The sequence below is a fragment of the Alligator mississippiensis genome, chromosome 3, assembly GCF_030867095.1.
Source record: "Alligator mississippiensis isolate rAllMis1 chromosome 3, rAllMis1, whole genome shotgun sequence".
Taxonomy (NCBI): Eukaryota; Metazoa; Chordata; order Crocodylia; family Alligatoridae; genus Alligator; species Alligator mississippiensis.
The window spans coordinates 144,029,752-144,054,508 of NC_081826.1; the positions used below are offsets into that span (position 1 = coordinate 144,029,752).

General features: G+C 42.0%; 1 protein-coding gene across 1 annotated transcript in view; it reads left to right on the forward strand.

Moving 5' to 3' along the window:
* The window catches only part of GALNT12 (polypeptide N-acetylgalactosaminyltransferase 12), an 80,198-nt gene extending 55,666 nt beyond the window's left edge, over positions 1-24,532 (forward strand). Inside the window, exons 8-10 of the mRNA XM_019491080.2 lie at positions 13,575-13,688; positions 15,658-15,813; positions 22,773-24,532. Coding sequence (XP_019346625.2) covers positions 13,575-13,688; positions 15,658-15,813; positions 22,773-22,910 — 408 coding nt within the window. The 3' untranslated portion in view covers positions 22,911-24,532. The remainder of the gene's footprint in view (positions 1-13,574; positions 13,689-15,657; positions 15,814-22,772) is intronic.
* The last annotated feature ends 225 nt before the right edge of the window (positions 24,533-24,757 follow it).

A 24,757-nucleotide genomic window follows, 5' to 3' on the forward strand; every position in this document is an offset into this window, starting at 1 on the left:
GATTCAACTGATCTATGTATAGCTGGAATCCCATCTGTTGATTTCAGTGAATGGTTGGTCACACTCTTGGAAACTGAAATGGCTGTGCAGTGGTTTTTTGGTTCACAGAAATATGCTTGAAAATGTTGTCTTGTTAAACAATTCTATTTAACATTCATGGCATTTAACTGTTAGAACAGTTTGCCAAACAAATTTTCCATCACTTGAAATCTTTAAAGTGAGATTGGTGGTCTTTCTAAAATTTACTTCATTGTTGAGCTCAATGTAAGAATCACTGAGTGAAATTTAATTCTGCTACATTATACATTAGGGCCACAGTAAATGAGAACAGTAGTATTTTTGCTATTGTTTTTCCTAGTATGCGCAAAATCTATTAACCTGGTTGCCTACAATTAAGTTCTTAAAGCCTTATTTAAATTGTTAAACCCATAAGTGACCAAGACTTTAAAAGGTTTGCCTGAGCTGTATTTGGTTTAATTGATGCAGACCTATTGAGGAGTTCATTTTGAGCTTGCAGACATGGAAATCAGAAAAAATACCTTCTTATATGAGTGTACATTATACCAAAATCTTTGAAACACAATAAGCGTGGAAGTCCATGGTACCATTACTAGTCAGAATAGAATCAGACTTTGAAAGTGTTACTTTTTCTACTAGTGTCTCTATCATACACATTCTGTTTATTTTGGTCAGGATTTTTGAGTAAATATTGTGATACCAGGGCCATAGAAGATATAAAATTGTAAGGAACAAGTGGCAGCATAGCGACATAGTTATCACATTTGTCAGGGGTTCCAGGAGAAGATCTCTGATCTGAGGAAGGGCATCTGGTGCCTAAAAGATTGACCAATAGCTTTCCCAACTCACTTTCACTGTGTGCTTTGTATTTTCATTCTTTTTTTACTGTTTGCCTCTGGGCTTAGAGTAAAATTTTCAGATTTTTCTATCTCATTTTAAAAAAGGGGAGTTGGGCACTTCTGAGAATTTTACCCATCAGTCACAGAATGATAGAAGCATAGAAAATTAGGGCTGGAAGGGACCTCAGACTCAGGAAGCCATTTAGTCCAACCCCTTGCTCAAAGCAGGACCATTCCCAACTAGATCATCCCAGCCAAGGCTTTGTTTAGCTGGATCTTTAAAATCTCCAGGGATGGAGATTCCACCACCTCGCTGGGTAACCTGTTCCAGTGCTTTACTGCCCTCCTGGTGAGAGAATTTTTCCTAATATCTAACCTCAACTTCCCTTGCTACAACTTGAGACCACTGTTTCTCTGCTTTGTCGTTTGTTTTCACTTGAACTGGTCTCTTTTTCTATCTTCCTTTTGACCTCAGCTTTGGCGAGCAGGCACTTAAGAGGTTAAGATATTGTGGTATATCTGGAAATATAGTACCAATTATCTCTATCACTTCTGGGTTATCATGAGTAAAGCACTTTGCTTCTGTTGAAATTCATGCCCTTGTCTGTACTGCTTTCTCCTTCCTTCATCATAACACAATATGGTGACAGAATTTGCTGTAGCCTTTCTCTGGAGAGAACTGAGATCAAAGGAAAATTAATAAACAGAAGAGGGAGGTGGAAAGAAAATATGTTTTCTTCAACCTGCAGAATGGGATGAGCTGTTAGGGTTGAACTGTAAAATGAGAAGGGAAAACAGATAAAGCTGAGAAAAGTACTGTACTGCATCAGACTGGAGAAGGGGTGAAGAGGGACAAGCAGAGAAAAATAATCTCTATTAAGATGAAGACTTGCTGATAAATGGAACTGCAGGCAGAAAAATATGGGGAAGCAGCCATCTTGCCCAAAAGCAGGGAGAGAAAACAGCTGCCTTAAGGGTTAAAGAAGCTGCAAAAAGAAGAAATCCATCTGAGTTTGAAAAGCAATAGAACTCCATATTTCCAGGCAAATGAAGTCCATATTTCCAGTAGCCTACCCAAAGAGTGTTCTTTGTTAGTAAATCAACGTGGCTAAAAAGTGATAATCCATTTTGCATTGTATCAAAACCATTTAACAGGAGTGGCTAATATCAAGCTAATATCTTCATCACCTAAGAAGACATTTCTGATGATGCTGGGCCTAATTCCAGATGACAAAAATGAACATGAGATAATGAGGAAACTGCTTGATGCAGTTCTTTTAGGAAACTGAACAGTTTCTGCTGAGTAAGGAGGAGGAACATGAGGATGCAGTCATCAGCAGGATCCTGGTTTCCCCTGATTAAAAAAAAAATGCAAATTCTCTGATAAAAATCCTGAAAACTGTGTAAAATGTAAGGCCTCCATAGCCCCCTGCCACCCCAGCCCTGACAGAGGGGGACCCCAGCTGCTAGGGCTATGGGGCCAGGGACTCGGGTCCACAGCCCCCTGCTCCCAGCAGAAGACAATGGCTACTGCAGCAGAGCAAAGCCTGCCCGCCCCCCTGCCCCCCAGCTGCTGGCTCGGATGAGGGTGGGGCAGGCTCCCTACCACTGCATGCACTCCCAGGGGCCAGGGGAGAACTGCACCCCTCCATATTTGTGTGTGGGGCAGGAACAGGTGCACATTGCCTGCTGCAGCCTTGGGCTCCTGCCCTGCTGCCCTCTCCCAGGGCCTCTGCAGCCAGTGGGTGCGACCTGGCTGTGCATGGAACAGTGTGGCCATGCAGGAAAGCTGCTTGCCACTACGAGCTCCATGCTATCCTGGCAACGTGTCCTCTGTGGGCAGGGCTGCAGCGAGGGGCACAACCCTGCACCACTGCCCCCGCTGCCTCCGTGCATGCAGAGGATGCATCGCCAGGGCACCATGGAACTCGCAGCAGCAAGCAGTTTTCCTGCATGGCCACACTGTTCCATGCAACACCAGGTTGCACCTGCTGGGCTGCAGAGGCCTTGGGGGAGGACAGCAGGGCAGGAGCCCAAACCTGCAGTGGGCAGCTTGCACCCGCCCCTGCCCCGCACACAGATCCTGGGGGTGCAGGCCCCACCTGTCCTCCAGAGCGCATGCAGCAGTGGGGATCCAGCTTCACCCTGCTTGCCCCCTGGACGAGCTGCCCATGGCCCTGCCCTGCTCCCCATTGGGGCCCTGTAGCCACACATTGCTGCCCCAAGCCCCATGCACTGCCCAGCTAGGCAGCAGCCCCATGTCTGCCCAACCCCCTCCCTCCCTATGTGGGCCTCAATCTCCTCTCCCCCACTTACTTGCAGGAGCTGCTCTCCATGCTGCCTGGGGCCAAGTGCATGTACATGCACATGGTGCCCCCTGCCTGACTGCCCTCCTTCAGCTCCCCCAAGGCCCCTGTAGGCTGGAACTTTGCAAGCCTGTGCTCATTGAAAATTTGCACAGTCTGTGGGTTTCTCTGCTAAAATGATAAATCCGTGTTTTCTTCTGGCAAATGGGGAAATCTGCGTTTTACTCCATTTTCCCGTGGGAAATGGAAAACCCAGAACCCTGGTCATCAGTGATGCAAGCATCAACAAAATCTTCCCAAAGAAATACAAAATAGAAAACCTTCACAGTTTCCACCGAAGACTTTGGAAACTGGAAACAAAGGAAAATTGACACAAAACACCACTGCACTTCCGAAAAATATCACAAGCTTCAAAAACCAGTTGTTCTCAGGGTTGTAAGCATGATCAGCATGCAGTTCTTCAAAGCGGTTAGGAGTAATGGAGCTAAGAGTGAGGAAAGTACCCATAGCAATGATTACTGTCATGTCCATGTCTGATGATGGTGGTAGCACTGTGGAGGATGAAAGAGCACTAAATGGAGTAAAAAAGGAGATCTCCACACTCGTGATGATTACGAAGCTGCCAAAGTTTGATGTCGATCGTGCAGAGCATGACATAATGGGATGGGCCCAGAGACAGGCAAGGGCTTTGCCAGTAGAAAGCTGTTCACATGTGATTGATTATGAGTATAGAGACCAATGGGAGGGAGTCCAGAAAACTGTGAAGTATATGGTATACCACCACATCCCTGGACTGCAGTGATCATTACCTCTGATTCCATAAGGGACAGGCCTCATAGTCTACTGACACTCCTGAATGGTTTACAGGGAGTGCGGATAGCAGAGCTGCCTCTTCCAAATTTTCCATTATAACATCATAGTCAGATGTCCCTCCCCCAGGGTGGGGCTGAATGTCACATACAAAGCTTTCAGAAGCCTTTCGGTTCTTCGAAAGCCAAGCAAGACAGATGGACACACTCTTGGAAGCAATGCAAAATAGCGTGTGTTAGAATGAGGTGCTGTTTAGAAGTGCCTGCTCTGTGCAACACTTGCTTCGGTTCTAACATTTGTATGCCATACAGAGCACAGCAGAGTCCTCCAGCATCGCACAGTGCCCTGATACCACCCCTCCCTCGCGCCCCAGGGGGAGAGAGAACAGGGCAGACTATCAGTGTATGCTCTCCTGCCTCCCTCCTCTGGAATGTCCCTCCTGCTGGGACCAGGAGACCTCACCCCATGGGAGACTGGAAACGCTCACACTTGCTGCCACCACCTGAGCTGAGAGACCCCCACGTCCATTGCCAGAGCCAGGAGACACCCATGCTTCCCTGCTGTAACAAGGTTCTCATTCTTTAGATCCCAAACCCTGCCAAACCCTCTGTTTCTTGTCTCCTGGTTCCATTCCCCCCTGGGGAAGGCAGGTGTTAGGGGAGGCACTTGGGAAAAGTAGAGGCAGAGCAGGATGGCTAGAGGAGCAGAGCTGCAGCCCAGAGTGAAAACCAGAAACCAGTTCACAAATGTCCCTAGACAGAAGCGTCTGCAGTATACTTGGACCAATTCCAAATAAAAGTCACCTTTTTGGGATCTCACTGATGCTGCAATGCCACCAGCAGGTGGTAGAATACCCAGACCATCATGCTGTCCAGAGGGCAGTAGAGGGGGATGTAGCCCTGTGCTTATGGTTCGTAGAGGGCTGTGTGCTTTGGGGCCTGCCTAAGATCTCTGCAGCTTTTCAGTTCCTGCCTTGAAAGTGCTATCAAGTTCATCTCCCTGCTGGAGACCCTGCCCTTCAGGGTGCCATGCCATTTGGAGCAAAGGCACTGGCCTTTTCTTGTCTACAGACTTTGAGCAGAAAATCTAATGCAGCCAAATGAAATGTTTCACAGAAAAACCTATGATTTATATCAGATTCTCTTTAGATTGTCTCAGAGGAATCATTGTGTCTAAAAAAAGTCCTTACCACTTTGCTTGCTATCTTGCTTAGAAATTGCAGCATATTTTGATCCAATGCAAGGCTTAACTAGTCCCTCCAACACTCACACTAACATATAAACCAGTCAAGCTGACACAAGCCCATTATGGTCATCAGACTGACTCTGTTCTTTGTTGTGTATTCTTAAAGACTGCTTTGGTTGCAGCAAAAGCATCCATCAGATTGCCACTAGTTGTCATTGGGACCCCTCTAATGCCCAGTTCTCTTTTCAGTCTTCCACAACGTTCAGGTATCATTCTCACTCTAAATAAATTTGAATTGGGTCACATGTTATTCGGTGCCTTTCTTCAAACCACGTGCCTTGCCAGGAAAATCCAAGGTACATGCCTTTAGAGTGTGTGTTTGGGGGGGTGTATAATTTTAAATTATCCAGATAACTTGCAGTTTGTAGTGACTGGCCTTAAGGAGAGATGATCTTCCAGCACATAGCTAAATGAGTTGAGAGATACAGTACTAAAAATTATTACAACTCACCAGATCATACAAGTCCTTGAAACTGCCAAGGTACATTTTATTAGCTCTGAGGCTTCTCCCAAAGGTGCACACTAACCATAGATCTCTTATCAAAGGAACTTGCACAGCAGCAATTTGGCACTCAGGCCCTACTTTACATAGCTTTATTGGTTATTAGACTTTGAGGTCTGTTGTCCAATTCAAGAATGCAGAACTCCAGTCAAGTCATTAGCAGAGCATCTCCTCTTCTACTTCCTTTATAGCTGTCACTTCTCCCTCACTGCTCTCAAAACCTAATATCAGTTTTAAAAGAAACAGAAGGGACTGAAGAAGCCTGTAGTATTGTGTGTCTGTGTAATCTTGGATGGAGCATCCAGTGGCTTTTGCCTTTCTAGAGGGTCCCGGCCTTGTTGATAAGTGCAGGAATTTCCCAAGAGTGTGGCTTGGTACCAGTGATTTATTGCAGGGACTTGAGCTGCAGGTAAGTAGCACTGTTGGGCAATTAATCTTTATTTTAATGTTGCTGTTTCAAAGTTACAGTAATGTAAGTTAGGATGTTGGTCACATCTTTTGGAAGAGCCTGTGTAAAAGTGGTATACGCTTGTCCAATAGATTGGCTACCAGTGTATATTCAGATTTATATCCATTTACTTCAGAGAGGAAAAAGGGTTTTTAATTGTCTTTAGCCCTGCAGAGCTGATGTAGCTATGGAGGAGTAAGCAGGATTCTGCTCAGGCTTGTGCATTGACTGAAATGTTAGCAAAGTTAATGTTCCTGCTTGCAGTTAGTTAAGTTTTATGGTTCACGTCCTTTGCTGTTGCATAGGTTGCAGTTATGCAAAATAGAATTGATTTCCTTCTGTTTTTTGGAGGAGGAAGAGGCAGGAAATGGGATGTTGCTTGGTCAAGTATTCCAAAGTTCAGAAACAGCAAGTTTCTCTGGAAAGAAAAAATATACAAATAGAAATTCCAAGATGTCATGCACTTGGCTTTGAAACTTTAAGTATAGATACCTAAGCAAATTCCTGTCAGGCAAACAAGAGTAGGGATTTACAGTGCATCAGCTGTTCCTTGGTGGTTGCCCATGTACATGCTGTCACCCAGTGGTTGACAGTGAGTCTGCGAGAGCATGTCCCATGAGGAAGCTTTCATTCACTGCCTGCAGCACATGGACGGTTCCCGTGGAGTAGCTATTGTGTGGTTAATCCTCACCGTTATTTACATCATGGTCTTTTGTTTATGTGCCTGAGCCTTCAACTAGCAGGCCCTGGAGTACAGTGTTGCATAGAACAGGGGTTCTCAACCTTTTCCTTCTGCCCCCCTAATCCCCCCCAGCCTGCTATAAAAACTCCATGACCCACCTGTGCCACAGCAACTGTTTTTCTGCATATCCCGTAGATTAAATTGATAGTTACACATACAGTGCATACTATAAAAAGAAAAGGCTAATATAGATACAAAAACTGACAATCAACCGAGACAAGGAGTCCTTTAATAAGAGCTAGGTGTTCTTTGGGGAAAAAAGTATGTATTTGTGTAGTTAGAGTGCAACCTAATTCACAGGCACACAACAGCTGTGTATTAACATTGTGCTGGCAAACCTAGCTTTGGTGTCTCCTAACTTTTGAGTGTTTTGAGTTTGCAAGCTGAATATCTCTGTGCAAATACAGCCATGCACATGTGCAACGTCTGTTCTTTTCAATAAAAGTGCAAAATTAAAATTAATGCTGCTAAAACCAAGGATGCCAAAAGGACTAAATGATGCAAAGTGATACCTGGCATGTGTCCACTAGGGTTGAAAAAAAAGTTAGTTAAGCTGTTAGCAAAGCTAAGACCATTTGAAATGGTTCATTCTGTGCTTACACTGGTGGAGATTGATACATGCATACAGACCAGTGGGGGACACGCATGATTTCCCCTAACAGATCTTAGACAGAGGTTTACTTTGCTTGTCCAGCCTCTTCATCTGGACACAGCCCTCTCTGTACATCCAAGGATTCAGTGATTAAAAACACACCCAGTCTAGGAGGAGAAGTGGATATATTTAGTATTGTTTTCCTTTTAAAGCCCTCATCCCCAAGGCAGCCACAGGTATGCAGCAGGCCAACAACTGCTGGGTTACCAGATGCAGTGAAATGGTTTCCCTAAGCCATCCACAAACTGCCAAAGCTTGTGCAGCTTCATGCCACATGGGTGAGGGCACTATTAATCCCATTTATCCCTGCCAGTCCTGGACAAAGCTGCTCTCAGCTACAATTACCACATCCCTGGGATGAGAAGAGCAGGGCTTCAGGCAGGTACAGGGTCTGTGGCTGTTTCCCCCCTCTTCCCCTGCTGCCTGCTGGTGTCCTGGGCACCAGAGAGCCAGGCAGCTTTGTAGCATCCCAGGGCTGCCTCCTAGTCCAGCTGGAGCGGGTGGCATTGTGGCAAGGGGTGCTAGAGTCTTTGTACCCACTGCCACGAGCCCGACTCATGGCAGCAGCTGCCTGCTGGTGAAGGGCCCCACTGCTCACCAGCTCCTGGTGCCTGGAGCAGCTGAGAGACTGGGCTCTGTGCTGGTCCCGGCCGAAGCAGGATGCCGGTTAGGGGGCAGCACCCTCTCCTCCTGCCCTGCCTTTGAATCTGGAGCTGCTCACAGCCCTGAGGGAGCCTTCCCTCTACCCCTGGCCCCAACCTGCGCTGCCAGCAGCTGTGGGCCAACAAATCCACATGCACAGACAATCCCCAAGTGCCCCCTTCCCCCCGGACATACAGCGCTGTGTGTCCTGAGCCTTGCCCCACCCGGCCCCATGCGACCCCAGCTGGGGATGGGCTAGTCCTTCCTGGCCATAAGGCTTCAGGCAGCTCACTCGGATACTAGCGCTCTGGCAAACCTCCTGATGCCTGCGAGTGGACGCCTGCGTGAAAACCGCTGGCATAGAGGAACAAAATTAGATGTCTGCTTTGAAATGCTCAGCCCAAGTCAAATCTCAAATGGCTGAAGGTGACAGCAAAATCATTTATAATAGCCCAGGCAAGCCTGTCATTATTTAGAAGGGGGATTTTCAAAAGCACTAATTGTTGATTGTCCAACTCTGATGTCATTGGTGTCAGTGAGCCAATGATGAACAGTTTTTGAAAATCCCACCCTAATTGTCCTTCTGGTTTGAAATGGTCTTGAATATTTCTGGACATTGCAACAATTGTAGTTTATCACTGGTGCCAGCCTTCAAAAGAATGGTGACTAATTGTTATTAGCCAATTTGCAGCAAGAGAGACAAAAGTTTATGTAGAGAAAGAAACAGTGAGAAATTCTTCATGGACAGAATTATGGGTATTTTTTGTGGTTTGCACTAAATTTTTCATGAGTAGAACAAACATTTTCTTGTTCTTATTTTTCTAATGCAGCATTCTACTAAAATGTTAAGGTAAGTCGAAAAGCAATTAAAATTTTGTGCTCAGTGTCTGTTAAACTGTTTGTTTTGCATGATTTAACTTTTTATTATATATTTTGGGAAAAAAAATAAGTGTCAGATCAAAAAAAGAATTTGGGGCCCTCAGTATCTTTTTGGATCTGGTCCTAAGATATTAACTCAGTGAATGTTATGACATTGCTTTTGTCAGCCAAAGAGAACTTGAGCTAAGCAAATTTGTCTCATGTCAGTTTAATGCAAGGAGATGGGGTTTTCACAACCCTTCTCACATCTGTTCCAGTTTTGGATAGGGCACTGGTAATTTTATGCATGAGTGATCTCTGGACAAGATTTTCACATCGTTCATTTTGTCTGCAATGTAAGATGCAGGTACAGATCAGTTGTTCAAGATGATTGGTCCCCTTTTGTATCCAAGAATCGGGTTCTTTAACCTTCAAAAGGCCTAAATTGGGGATATCAAGTGAAATTGGTTCATGTCCAAATTCACAAAATAAGAGGCCAGCTTAGAGCCAGACTGAAATATTGGCTCTACACATTTAGAAGTATGTCTGCACAGCAGAGGTATCTGTGCACGGGACGCATACATCAGAGAATGTTTTGTGATGGCATCATAGGGATAGACGCAGTAACATTAATCTGAACTGAAGTTTGAGTAGAATCATAGGGTTGGAAGAAATCTTGAGGACCATCTGGCCCAGCCCTTTCAGTTAATATTGTATAGCATACAAATGCATACAGTCTTATGTGTGTATGCAGCAGTGGTGTTATTGTTACTTTAAAATGAAAAAAGAATGTCTTGTATTCAAAAGCTTGTCTAACTCTATCCCAGCTGTACAACTGGTCCAATAAAAGATATCATCGTAAGAAATTCTTGCCTCTCTTCTAAGATAAAAGGTTATTTAAAATTATGCTGTTCAGAGAACCCACATTCAGAAGGGTGCCTTTATTTCACGTCTCATTGTTCACAGGTTCATAAACATTTGTTTATTTTAAGGAATTTATTCATACACCCTGGGTAGGATAATATGTTAACTCAGATCTTTAAAGTTAAAACATGAATCTAGTTCCTTGTAAAATATTAAGTTCCAATTTGCAATTTCATACAGATACAACATAATGTGGCACGTAGAAGTCTGAAGGGTTCGAATGCACGTGTTAACTTAGATGAGAAGGCAGTCATTGTGATGTTTCATGGAGCATGTGTAGAGAATAGATATTACACATATCAAGTGTCTTAAGGGATTCTTGGGGGACTGTCACTCAATGCTGAGATGGTTGCTGACAAAATATGCCCTGTCCACTCCTGCTTTGGCATACCAGAGATCAGCAATTAGGCAGATCAGAGAGCTCTGGAGCAGCTGCCCATGCGCAAGCTTGAGCACTACCACTGGAAGTCCATTTGTCTTATTGATGGTCTCTGATGAACTCAAGTAAGAGTGAGGGGGTGTGACTCTTTTTTCAATGTCAGTCCCAAGTCTGGGAAGGTGGCCACATCAACATGCCCTTAGGGATTTCTTCCCTTGGAATGGAAGTGAAGACCTCAGGCTGTCTGAGTGAGTGATGGCAGGGACGAGTACCTGACTAAGTTGATCTCTTCCACTTAGATTAGATTCAATGCCTGGCAACACAGTTTGAATGCTAAACATGATAATGAATAGTGCCTTCAGTTCTGAAGACAAAACTAAAAGTAGGATTTAACAGTGTATTATTTCAGAGGCGTGATTAACTTTAATAAGTCCGAACAACTTTAATTTGATAATCACTTATGTAGGGTATGAAAATTGTGCAGAAATGTTCATTCTTTTTTGTACGTCCATGGCATTTCAAGCTTGCTTACCTTTACTTTCCTATGTTTTTTGTATAGTTGTTTCCCAGTGTTATAAATGGAATTTTCTATTTTATCTTTGATTGAACTACAATAATTTGTAGAAGGGGTGAAATTAGTCCAATGTAACTGCCTTCACACCAAGCAGATCTCTCTCAAATATAACATGAGGGTGACACCTGATCAAATAGGAAACAGAAATCAAAAACTCACTTTGTTTGTTTGTTTGTTTGGTTTGGTTTTTCTTAACTTCATTAACTGTGTTAATACACTTATGAAAATAGATAACAAGCATTTCTGGAGAAGGGTTTGAGCCATATATAAGGCTACAAATATTTTGTTGCAAGTGAAGGATCAAGTCAAGTCGGTACCAAGACCTCTGGGACCATTGGGGCATCTTAGATGCTATAACAACCCTCCTAGGTTAGTTCAGTTGCTTTGCATCATTGGTGATTCTTCGGGCAGAGTGACCTGGTGGGCCCATCTCCTCTCTCAGTATGGATGGCCATTGGCTCACAGTGAGCTCATCCTCCCTTTGACATGTCTTGCTTTTAGTTCTGCTGGGTGTCCACGAACCCTCCTGACCCAGGCAAGCCCAGGTGGGGGTGCTGGTTTAGTTTCCACTAACTCAACCATGGAACAGGCTGAACTGATTTACATGGTACCATATAGCAGACCAAGAGAGACCTGGCCTGACAGAAAAGTGAAGGATAGCCAAAAGTAAATATTTTTAAATATATTACGATAGTATTTTCCATCGTATGCAATGGATTTTGATATCTTTAATATTATGACCCAAAGAAGAATGACTTGCATTCAAAAGCTTGTCATACTCTATTCCAAATGTACAGTGGGTCTAATAAATGATATCACCTTACAAAATCATTGCTTCTTTTTAAATATGGGGCATGGTAATATCCACGAAATGTAGGCATTAAGCTTTTGTTTGTTTATAGACCTTGTTTAGTTTCATGTAAATTTACATTTTTGAATGGTTAGGGCTATGCAAGACAAGGTTCTTTGGGTAAATCCGATATCTTTTATTAGACCAACTCAAATAGTTCGAAAAATTCTTCTTAGCAACATTTCGAGCACAAATGCCCTTCGTCAGGCTGAGGAAGCACCTTGCAAAACACTTGTAACACTTAAATGATCATGACTTCCTACCTCAGTATATATTTCCAAGTCCAGTTTTATCTTGACTAATTAAAAAATTGCAAGCGTTTATTGATTGATCTTAGTGGTTTGTTTTCAGTTTTTAAAAAATATTGTAATTACTCAATTGTAAGATGGACCTGAATTTAAGATGCCCCCCCCAGTTAGATTCTATATATATAGAACATTTATAAATTTGTTATAATTTTCCATGTATAGAATCTGATTATTATTAACTCTTTAATTCATCACCCCTTTTGGCTGCGTGGGGACAGGCAGTGAGGGGTCAGGTGGTATGGTGAGGTCAAGCAGCTTGCCCCCTGCCTGTCCCCCTGTAGCTGTGGGCCCCCCATTTCCCACTCTGCCTCTGCTCCATGTCCTGTCACTCGTCCCCTAGGCTGTGCTACCCCCTTGCTCTCCCAGGCTCTGCTCCCTCCTCCTCCTGCTTGCTCTGTATTGGCAGGCTCCATCCCTGTTCTATACAGCTCAGCCCCCAAAGCAGCCATGCCAGCTGTGCACTACTGCTACACAGCTGGACTGGGGCTGTGCTTAGTGCTTCAGGCTGCAGCATGCCCAGAGCCTGCCAGTGCAGAGCAAGAGTAAGGGAAGAGAGAGGGGGGCAGGCTGAGGAGCAGCAGGTGCATGGGGAGTGGGGAGGGATGGGGAGGAGGGGCAGCTGCAACTGTGGCCATGACCCAGGTAGAGGCTGGAGCCCAAGCCCTAGCAGCCACCTGCCTCCCTCCACCCTTGTACTCAGTTCTCAGATGAGGAGCTGCCTTCCCCTCGTTAAATGGGAGGGGGGAACCTCATCTTAGAATCAAGTAAATATTATATTGTTCAATCTTATATTGTAACTGTGATGTCCAGTTTCATAACATTAAAAAGGACCAAGTTCAATATGAGGTGTAGGGTTCTTGTGATAAAAAAGTCTGTTTTGACTTACAGTCTAAAATCTTGTCTGCTTGAAGGTTTTAAGAACTGAAACCTGAATTATGGCTCCCATTGAGTGGTTTCTTCCCCATTCTTGAGGCACATTAAAATCTTTAAGATTATGAAGAATGTGCTTTTTGCTTGGAGAATTCAATAAACACCTATTTTAATTTTCAGATAGCGAAATGAACAAATTCAGAAAAAAATGTATGACTGATGTGGCAAATTCTCTTACTTGATTGTGCTAATGACTAAGTTGGCTGTGGGCCCAAATTCTTGTTCAGATGCACCCCGCTAAATCTCACTTGTGAATCCAGCTGGATACTGGCAATCCAAGTAAATGCCTGCTATCCTTGTCTGTCGGGGCTGGACCTGCCCAGTGAAGTTAGTCCCAATCCAGTCTGCTGAAGTTAATACCAGGAGTGAGGTTGTGGTTCAGTAAAATTAGTCAGGGCTCTGCTGCTGCCCACTGATTTAGTAAAGCCAGCTCAGGACAGGATGCTTCTTCCTTCCCCCTTAGGCCTGCTGAAGGATATGAAGCAACACAGGCGTATCTACTGTATTTGACACCGATGGTTTAAAAAATCTTTTTTGTCATACTTAGCTGAAGAATAGAGGAATGGCAAATCATTGTTTTGATTACAACCCTCCGAATGACCATGAAGTTATGGGGCACAGAATCATATTGTACCCTTGTCATGGAATGGGACAAAACCAGGTAAGTTTTGTCTTTCACTGTAGCTCCCACTAATGCTATGTTACATGCTAATGTGTTGTCTATTATAATGCACAGCCTCTCACACAACCCTCTCCTTGGCTGTCAAGCTTCCTCTGAAATGGATAGAACCTAGCTCCTTTCTTTGCTACAAAGCTTAGCACAGGCCTCAATGAGGTAGATATGCCTAACAAAACAAGATGTTCCTGACAAAACAGAAAATATAATTTGGCTCTTTTTGTATGGGAATGCAATGGGGAATGCAATGTGCTTACCATAAATTAACAATTACAGCTATTTAGTCTCTCTGTTAGTCATATAATTGAAATAATGTGCAGCTATCTTAAATTTATGGTAAAAGTGTGCTGTATCCTGTTGTCAGATCTTTAAAAAAATTGTGGAACAGTTTTCTATTTGGAATGTCTAGTTTTGTCAAAATCTAAACCTTAATTTGACAAGAAATTGAAACTTTGTAATTTCTTAGTTCAGCAGCATCAAAAAAATTACTATCTTTTGAATCAGTTTTAGTTCTGCTTGCATATTAGAATATTTGATAACATTATAATACAAATTTTTTTTATTGTTTGACCTTTTAGGAAAATGCCATAATTTTATTATTTGAAATCAACATATTTTGGAATTTTCATTCTGCAGAAATGTTAAACTTTTGTTCTAATTCACCGTGATATTTTTAAGTTAGAATTTCCCACAAAATGAAAATTCCTTTTTCTAACCAGCTCCAGTTAATAACTGCAAAGTGCAGTAGCATTTCTGGAAGTTTATGGATGCCTAGAAAATGTGGTCCTTCAGCATTCCGTTTAGTACTTTTTCCATACCTTTGAATGACATACCTTGCCCTTTTCTACTTCAGAAAATGTTGTAAATGTTAACTTTTGGATCCACTTTGGAATTCTGTTTCAGGTAGATTTGCCTCCATAAAGTCCCCCACTTACTTTTTAAAACTATTGTTATAAACAGTTCTTTGTTTGTTCTGAGCTGACATTCAACCTGTTGTTTTAACACTGGGACAACTATACTGCTGTTAATGTAGACAAATGTTTCTATTCTCTTGTTGTCAGTAAAACTCTCGTCCTACCCTATCTACCACATGTAATCTAAAATGGTTTAAGCATACATTTTAGTTTTCTAAAATGATTTACAAACATCATAGATACAGATAAATCTTTAAACTTTCTCTATCCTCCTTGATGAATTCCAGAGTCGGGCAAAAATCCATGATAAATATCACAGTAATTCTAGGGAAGGTCTGGTATCCTGGCAGATTTCTGGTCCCCCTGTCATTCTCATTACGCTGTGTTCAGTGTTAGTTGGCACAGAATCTGAGATGGTCAAGAACCCACTCAAAACTCCATTGTAGAATATTGTATGATAAGCCAACCCATTAAACTGTTTTTACTAAAGGCTTGAGCATACTGAAAAACAGTTTACCTACTTTGCTGAGAACAATATCTTAGAAGTTCATATATTGAGATGCATGTTTTATAAATTTGAATTAGATTTATGTTTTTGATTGGGTTCAACATTTGTACTTTTCAATAGATACATTCTAAAATGAAAGCAACAGTCTGTGTGACTTTGCTTAAAATGCAATGATTTTTACAATCTAATGTGATTTTAGGTTCTTCACTTTAAGGAACCCTATTTTCCTGCGTAGTTATAGAGCACTTGGCATATTGTGCATGCTGCTAGAAACAAATATTATATGCTAATAATGCTACTGTAAGACTGATTTTTTCCTTAAAAATTAGGCAATTGGTAACAGTTAAGGCTTCTGTAACACAAACTCTCATCAGAATTTCTCTCTACAGCAGCAACTCTGAGTGAACTTAATTTGTATATTGATAGGTGGCAACCTATTTTCACCATGTACTTTGTCCTAATAAAATGCTTTTTGGTTTATGTACTTCACAAGTAAAATTGTTGTCCATTATTTCTTCTCTTGGGTTTGCAGTTTTTTGAATACACATCCCATAATGAAATACGCTATAATACCCGGCAGCCTGAAGCCTGTGCTGCAGTTGAGTTAGGAACAGACTATTTGACAATGCATTTGTGTCAAGACAACATACAAAACATTCCTGAAAACCAGAAATTTGTTTTCACAAAGGTAAGCATACCTGTTTTGACTTTTGCTATTTGTTCATGTCAGTGCAGACTGTAAGTAATTCAGTATTTGAAGGGAGATTTTATATCAAAAAGGCTTAGTTTTTAGTACGTGTTTAGTTCCTTGGATTTGAATATAACCTTGCTTGTTCCTTGAACAGCTGTGTGGTAGCAGCACACAGGGAATGTTGTAATCTGTTTTCCTAGCCTTGAAAGGAATAGCACATGGCTTAAGCCACCCTTCTTCAAGTCTCAAGGGAATTGAGAGAGCTTGTGGATACCTCTCTAACCTGTTGCTAATGATCCTTTTTGGATTATTTAGGTATAGCCTCTTTCTGATACCTCAGTCTGGTGATAGATAGTCATAGGTGCTTGTATTCTTGCCCAATAACTCTTCAAGGAACTAAAATTCAACCTTCTTCACCCTGCATGTGACTGCCTTTCCTCCTGGGTGCAGTGAGGAATTTGAGATGTGGAACAAATTAGAGTTTAAACAGCCACGGAAGGTGACAAGCTCTTTGGTATAGTCCACCAGGAGGGATGACTGGGTGGGAAGGCAACTTCGTAAAGACTCTCAAATTCATGCCTTTATAGATCTTCCCTCTGTACATACACATCCCTAGCTTCTCATTCCCATTGTCTCCGCTTCTTCCTTATACTGTGCCACTCTTTCCATAACAGTTTTGCATCCCGTATTTCAAAACCTGAACTTCCATTACCAAACTGCTCCCTGTTGCTATCTCTGCCCATTCTACCTGCATTTTCCCATATCCCAAGGTTGCTGTCCTGGTGTTCACCATAGAGAATGGAGTGGAGATTTAAAAGCTATCTAAAATACAGATAGCTACTTCCTTTCCCCCAAAAAATCACTGATGGACTCTTCCCAAACAACATCAAAATGTGGCTTGCATTGAAAATTACCTCTACTTTGGCACCTTACCCTCTGGCAAAGTGTTGTTGCCTGGTCCATTGAAAAGGATCCCTCAACCCCACTTTTCACCCCCAGGCCTGGGGAAGGAGCATTTTGATGAGTGTGAAGATTCTATAAAATGTACTTCCCCCCACACTCATATTTATTCTTTCACCTCTTCAGGGGAAATGTTCAGAGGTATGGAGAACAAGCATAAATATAGCGCTTGGTCTTGGAAGACATATTTAAGAGTCGTTAATCACACAAACCATACTGCCTAAGTGACCTGGACCTGATGTATGAGTGAAAACTGATTATGCAGAAAACAGCTGGGTGGATCAGGTTCTTGAGTGTCTTTACTGGAATAAAGAAAAATATTCTATAATGTGTGCAAGTGAAACAGAGCAAAGTCTAGGGATTGCTTTATTGCTACCAATTTGATTTGATGTTGAAGGTGCTGAGTCCCTAAGTGTTGGATAGCAGTGAAAAGCCCTAAGAATAATAAGCAAACTGTAATTCACAGTTTCAGTAATAGATCTAATGTTCACTGAAAGGCCACATTCCTATTACAGGATAAGAAAGTAAAATTTTAAATACTGGCTTTTTAAAATGTATATTCTTCATTTTTTTTAATGTTTCTCTCCTCTATTTCTTTCAAGGTCCTGTGTGTTGGTCCCAAGATGACACATATTGAATATATCCCAGACACTTTAGAATGGAAAGATTTGATTTGACATTATTTGAAATATGTCTGCCTAGTACCATTCATAAGTTTTAATTTAAAAAAATAACTTAATTGAGTTTCAGCATATAAAATCCTCAGCAAATTTGTTGAATTTATCATATTGTTACTTCTCTTTGCGGCTTTATGCTGGTTCTCCATTTTTTCTTGCATTAAATTCCTGGTCACCCATTTCAAGGCTTTCTGCAGATCTGCCCCTTCCTGTTTAATATCCTTTTTTGATGTAACTTCCTCCCACAAACATGTAGTAGTAGTAGTAGTAATAATAAGTGCTTAATCAAAAAGTATACCTAACTGGATAATGTAATATCATAGAAGAAGACTGTGATCCCATAGCCTAGCCAACTACAGAACAAAAAGAACTTGCCTCAAATAACTTAAAATTAAGTTAAAAAAAATGTTTTGCTACCTAGAAAATGGAATTTTCCCAGTAATCTCATCTTTAGATGCTGATTGTCTCTTATATCAAAGGGGGTGGAGCAGTAATAGATATGAACAGACAGATAAGGAAGTGTACAGTGAAGCAATTGCACAATTACCCGACAGCGCTCTCCTCTCCTTCGCTACAGTAAAAATCTTAACTTCTAAGAAAGGCTTAAAAAATAAATAACAAGTTAGTCTTATGAATACTTATGGAGAATCCCTACATGAGGACCAGCCTAAGAGAAAGCACAGAGTTACTCATATACAGATTTAACAAGTGGGTGACAAAGATGGACTTCGTGGGCCTGTTGAGGTTGGTGTCAGCCTCAGTGGTGAATGAGAGATGAATAAGAGGGTACGGATAGGCCAGCAAGGTCATGACTATCAAGACCAGTATTTTGTGTTTGATGCATATAAGGCATGACGTGGTCAGGACCTAATCTGTGTAGCATTGTCCTGAATGGATGTGAGGAGGCAAAATTGCATTTGTCAAGAGGAAGGGAAAGCAAGGTAATATAAATGAAATGATATGAGTGCCTGGGCAGAAGTTACAGTTGCATGGACAGATATAGAATGATATGTCTTGGGAATGTTGTGAAGAAAGGATCAGTAACACTTTTTCAACTGTGACGTGAGGACACAGAAAGAGATCTGAGTAAAAATGATACCTAGGTTATGGTGCTGAGTGACAGGCAGGATGGTCTTGTGGTCCACAGTGGTGGAGAAAAAGGGTAGCAGGGATGCCTTGGAAGAAAAATTAAAAGATCTGCTTTATCAGTAGTGAGTGAGTGGATGGTTATTCTGGTTTGGACTGAAGGATGCAGACCTGGAGTGAAGAGAGAGAGCTGTGAGCCATCCGGGTAGTGATGATAGTGGAAATTGTGCTGGTCAATGAGATTATCCAGAGATGAGATAAAAGGAAGAGAAAGTGATCAAGGACAGAGCCCTGTGGAATTGTCACAGAAAGCTGGAGAGGGATGAGAAGGCTCCTGAGAGAGCTAGAAGAAGACGCTAGGGAGGACAGAGGCACAGTAGTGAAGGGAGAACATGAGTTCAAGAAGAAGAGTTCAAAGGCAGATTAGAAAGTCAGAAGGGGTAAGGACAAGGTACTGATTCTGAGCTTTGTCTAGAAAATAGTGGAGATTTTTGAGGAGATTAGTTTCTGTGCAAGGTGCAGAAGCTAAATTGGAAAGAGTCTGTGACAACTGAAGGGGAGAGCTCCAAACAATGATTGTTAAACAGCTCTTTTAAAGAGAGTAGAGATGGAAGGGAGATGAGAAGGTAGTTGGAGGGGCAAGTGAGTTCTTTCAAGGTGACATTGTAGGTGAGGTGTGGGTTTTCTAAGATGGGGACGCTAACGCTTATTTGTTGGTTTGAGGATAGAAACAGACTAAGAAAGATTTAGGGAGGAGCTGAGAGAGGGCACAAGAGAGATCAGGGGAGAAGTTACTGGGAAAACCAAAATATTTAGGTCCCTTCGGAGTCAAAGGCAGACTTCTACTGAAACCAGTGCTTAACTTAAAGACAAGATACGCAGACCCAACTGAAGTCAGTGAGAGACTTTTCATAGACTCCAATGAGCTTTGAATCTGGCCCTAAGTGAATAATGACTAAAATGAAAGAAAGAGACTCTTAAACAGGCCCACAAATGTTATGATGTAGTATGGCAAATATTTATCTTGCATTAAATTGTACATGGTGGCTTATTTTCTAATTCAGAGAATTTTTGCATTTTGCAATCAGCAACTTAATTTTAAGTCTAAGAGACTAAACATAATTTCTTACATATATGAAAAATTCCCCTTAGAATCTATATACAGAGGGGGCTTGAGAGAGCTCATAGCTAAACCAGTGGGAATACCAAACACAGGGCTTGCAGGAACAGACCTTTTAGAAGAGGAAACTGTAGTTAAACAGTGTAATTTTCCTTTCTTTCCCTTACCAAGGAGATCTTTTCAAAAGCACTTTAATTTGCATCGTTGTCTGCTTTTTATATTTTTTTAAATGACATTCTCTTTGATATACGAGACAATCAGCATCTAAAGATGAGATTACTGGGAAAATTCCGTTTTCTAGGTAGCAAAACATTCTCCCTTTTCAATCTCCCAGTTTCAGGTGGATCATCTCTAATGAGGAAAGTTGGCCTAAATTCTAGTATACAACTAGACACCTAAGAAATGAAAATGCCATGAGTTCATTAAACCAATGGCAGCCCAGTAACATTACATCTCTGTGTGTACATTATTGGAGAATTGATAAAAATTTGAATATATCCTTTGCTGTTCATGATGAAGTGTTAAAGTGTTATTGTTATTGCTGGGTAGGAGAGAGTTTTGCTTGTCCTGAAGAACTGTTTTGTGATTTCAGAAATTTTCCTTTCTCTGTCAGGACAAAATGGAGACCTCTCAGAGATTTCCACAAGTAAACCCAAAATAGCCATTCTTTTGCTCTCCTTCCTGTTGAAGCTGTTTTAATTGATATAAATAATTTAAATCAGTGCACTGGGGGTTGAACTTAAATCTCTGACATCTTTCCCATAAAAAGTTTTGATGTTGACAAATCAGTTCTTTCTGAGAAAAAATGTTTGTTAAAAATGTCCTGACCATTCATAGTCAGTACTCAGTTCTGTGTCTTTTATAGCACTTACCTAAATCTACATTTATATCTGTTGCAATGTATCTTTCCATGATGGGGGCAGGAGGAGGAGGGGAGAGCAGGGGAGAGAAGGTGCAAAATCCTGCTTTGGATCATGTACACATTTATCATTAAGATGAGAGCATAAAATTTGTTTTAATTGAGCTAATTTATGTTAGAAAGAGTGTTTACTAGTAATTTGGGGTGTCTCTGCATTGTTGCACTCATGATCAAACCACTCATAGGATTAGAGGCCTGGAGAGCAAGCCATACGAGGAAAGACTGACAGATATCAGACTGTTCAGCCTAGAAAAGAGAAGATTTCGGGGGGATTTGGTGGCAGCTTACAAATATAACAAAAGAGAGCAGCAGGGACTAGGCAAACAACTGTTCACCAAAGCGCCTCTGGGGAAAGCAAGGAGCAACGGTCATAAACTCCTAGAAGAAGGTTTCAGACTGGATATAAGGAAAAACTTCTTCATGGTTCATGAGACCAGACTGGAATAGACTCCCAGTGGGGGTGGCACAGACACCTAACCTAGAGATCTTCAGAATGAGACTGGACCTTTCTGGGGTTATTTGAACCCAGCAGTCTTTCCTGCCCAGAGCAGGGAGGCTGGACCCGATGATCTCGTGAGGTCCCTTCCAGCTCTAAACTTCTGTGAATCAAAAGCACCTTCAGTCTTCCAAACTGATTGGGCTGGCACAAACAGGCTGGTAGGGCACAAAGTGAATGGGGATTTAGAGCTAGAGTAGGGAGTGTATTTCTTCACAACCAGGACATCCAAAGATGTGTAACATCTTTGTGTAATGAGGGAGTACCCGTGTGCAGAAGCTGTCCTTTAAAGAACCATTTACACTTAAGTATAAGTGGGGGGGTATGGGGACCCCTCCACACACTCCCCCTATGGTGCAGGAGCAGGTGGGGGTGCTGGTGCCTGGCTCTGGCCAACGCTTCACATCACAGCAAAGACCGCAGGCCCTGCCGGGCCATTTGCTTCCCTGGCACTCCCTGCACTCGCTGGGCACAGGAAGGAAGCCCCAGGTGCTGGAGTCGGCTGCTCTCCCCACCCCAGCCAGCTCCAGTGCCTGGGGCTTCCTTCCTGTGCCCTGCGAGTGCCGGGAGCCCTGGGGATACAAACAGCCTGCGGGGGCTGCACTCCTTGCAGCGCTGGCCAGAGCCAGGCAGCAGTGCCAATCAGCACCCTCCCCTGCTGCTGTTGCTCCTGCTGCCTGCCAGGGGTGTGCGCCATAGACTGGAGTGTCGGGGGGGGTCCCCATACCCCACCTCCATCCACACCCTGCCCATCCAAGTTCCACATCGCTGCTGCCCAGGGGTGTGGGCTCTGCGCTGCAGCCATGCTCCATGCCCCGGCCCACACTTCCGCTTCCCTACCTGCTGCCCAGAGGGACCTGGACTCCGGGGAAGCCTACAGCAGCAGCCCCGGCCTGTGCTAGTGGGGCTGACCCTTCTACCCATGAGGTGGGAGTGAGGCATAATAGGATATGTTGGAAGCAGGTGTAGGTGCCTTGCTCCCACTGTTGGGGACAGAAGGGCTAGGCAGGGCACAATTCGCTGGGGGGGGGGCGCCGCAGGCTGGATGTAAGTGCCTGGAGGGCCAAATCCGGCCCGCAGGCCATATTTTGCCTGCCCACGGTCTAAAGCTTCAGTGGACGTTCCTTGCTGAGTGGCTGTGAAGGCCTGCCAGACTTTGCATTCTGCTGGGGGTTGCACTGCTCTTAAGCAGAATAGGCATCTAACGTCAAATATTTGGGGCAAGGAGCGCACCAAGAATCGTGTGTGCCTTTTCCCCTGAAAAGGAGGGGTAGGTTTTCTTAATAATTATATTGAATGCAAATATCTTTTAAAATTTATTTTTAGGTAAATTTAGCAAAAAGCTGGAGTTTGTTGTTGGTAAAAGTCATGCTCTGGCATCCTCTGTCTAGGCAGCATGAAAGTAATTAAAGAGTTTGAAGTATGCATATTTTTTTTTTTAAATTGGGCCCCAAACTCCACTGCTGTAAAGCAACATTAATACAGGCCCAAAAAAGATAGCTTTTTGAGAAGGTTCCAGAAAGTCTCAGCTTAAGTGACTTGGATTGCATACAGAGGATATACATGTGGCTATGCAAAATGTATTCAAGTTGTACATCTTTATAAAAGCTTTTTGTTTTATCTTAAATATGGTAGTATCTAAATATTTGTAGCTGCCATTTTAAGACTGCTGTACATAATTTTCTGTTTTTTTTGCAGGATGGTTCTCTGTTTCACGTACATACCCAACAGTGTGTACAAGCTGAGCCTGACTCTTACAATGGCAGTCCAGCACCATTGTTACGACCATGTGCCAATTCAGAACACCAGAAATGGTTCTTTAAAGAAAGAAGTTGATCCAGAGTAGGATGTCATCTTCACAGTCATCTACACTGTCTGGCTGAATAGGAAAATGTTAACTGAGTTGACATTTAGGCAAACTTTGAAAAAAATTACATAACTGCTATTTTTGTATGAAGAAAGATGTAACTTGTTTACAAGTTTTAAACTGTTTTCTGAAGTGCTTAAAGGCATTGAACACTAGGCACAGTGCATGTACTGTACTGCAGCAATCTACTTCCCGTGGGGGGCCCCCCCCCATTCTTTTTATTGGACAGCTGTACGAGTGTTTCTAAAATGCCTTATGTTCTTTTTCATAATTGAAAATATATTTTTTTAATCTACTGTGAGCAAGTAAAGAAATTAAGATAATCACGCTAATGTGATCTTCCAATAACTTTAAAGTGTTTATTTTTCTACTAAAACATTTTTATAGTTGTGCCATTTAACAGCTATTAGCTGAGAATTCTTCTCCATGTTTAAATTCCAAAAACTAAAATTTAGGCTAGATTATGCCCTGAGGTGACTGACTGCAGCAGAGTTCACATGGCAGTTCGACGTGGGGCTGTGCATACATATCTGAAGGCAGATCAGAACCTAATATTTGTGCACAGATAACAATCTAGTTGCATATAAGATTCATGTGTTTGACATTGACATTAATGTGCATTGACTGTTGTTAGCATTTTAAATGTTCACAGTACTTGAGTTCCCAGTAGGGCTTCATTAGGACAGCTTTGTAGTAACTGTTTACCCATCTTTCATCATTTAGAAATAAGGTAATGATATTTAGAAATGTCTTTGTAAGAAACTGATACAGGCTGTGTTCCTGCAGATGTTCTTGCCTACAAAGCTGTTAACTTTAAAAGGAAGATATGTGTGCACAGAGCTTGCAAGATCAGACTTGGTAGTAATTACTTTGCCGATGAAGGTTGAACTTAAGTTTTTATGAAACTAGATTAAAAATTCATACCTCTCATTTTCATTGACAACGACTGTTTAAAACAATTTTTTGTAACTAAAATGAAAAATTTCAACTTAATTCTAATCTGAAAATTTGTCCTTGTGCTTATAATGAGTTTTTTTTCTAAGAATTCCTTTTCTGCTCAGGTCAATATATACATTCCTACTGAAAACTTGGGTTTTAATCAGCATCCATATAAGATTCTGTCTTTTAAGGAGTATATGCATTGCCCCCAGACAATTTAGTCTGTCTAGCCCTGTATTTTTTCTTTGATAGCGCTCTGTAATATGTCAGCTATAAGAAAAGTGTCTTTCTGTGATATCTGGCAGTTAAAGGTGTGCTAATGTGCTGAAGCAATGAAGGTTTATATCTTTTTCCCAAAACTCTTGATTTCATTTTCTTATCTTTACTGTTATGATTATGGATGTCCTTGTTATCCATATGAAATGCACAATCCTTTTTTTAAGTCCTGTTAAACTCATGTCATCTTTGCATATTTATTTATATGATTTGGGGAAGTATACCCAGAGGGCATATGCTTGTAGGTTCTTCCAAGATCATTACAAAATCATGTATATTTGAATGTTTTTGTAAGCACCTTTACAATTCTGCCTCCATGGGTTGGGTTGGGTAGATGAAACTGGTGTTAGATCTAATAAAATATTTTGTGAATTTATAGCGTAGTAGCTCTTTATACATGTTCTCTATTGTATGCGTTAATGGATCTTTAAAAAAATGCCCTTTATCTTCTCAGCTCTGATCTTTCAATCTTTTCAGCACATGGAGAATGGAACTGTTAGTAATTTACTCTTTTTAGTTAGTTTTCCTCAACTCCTTAGTGATTTTGTTCATCTCACAGTGGCAACTGTGTTCAGCACTAAAAATAGCCATTTTGATGGAC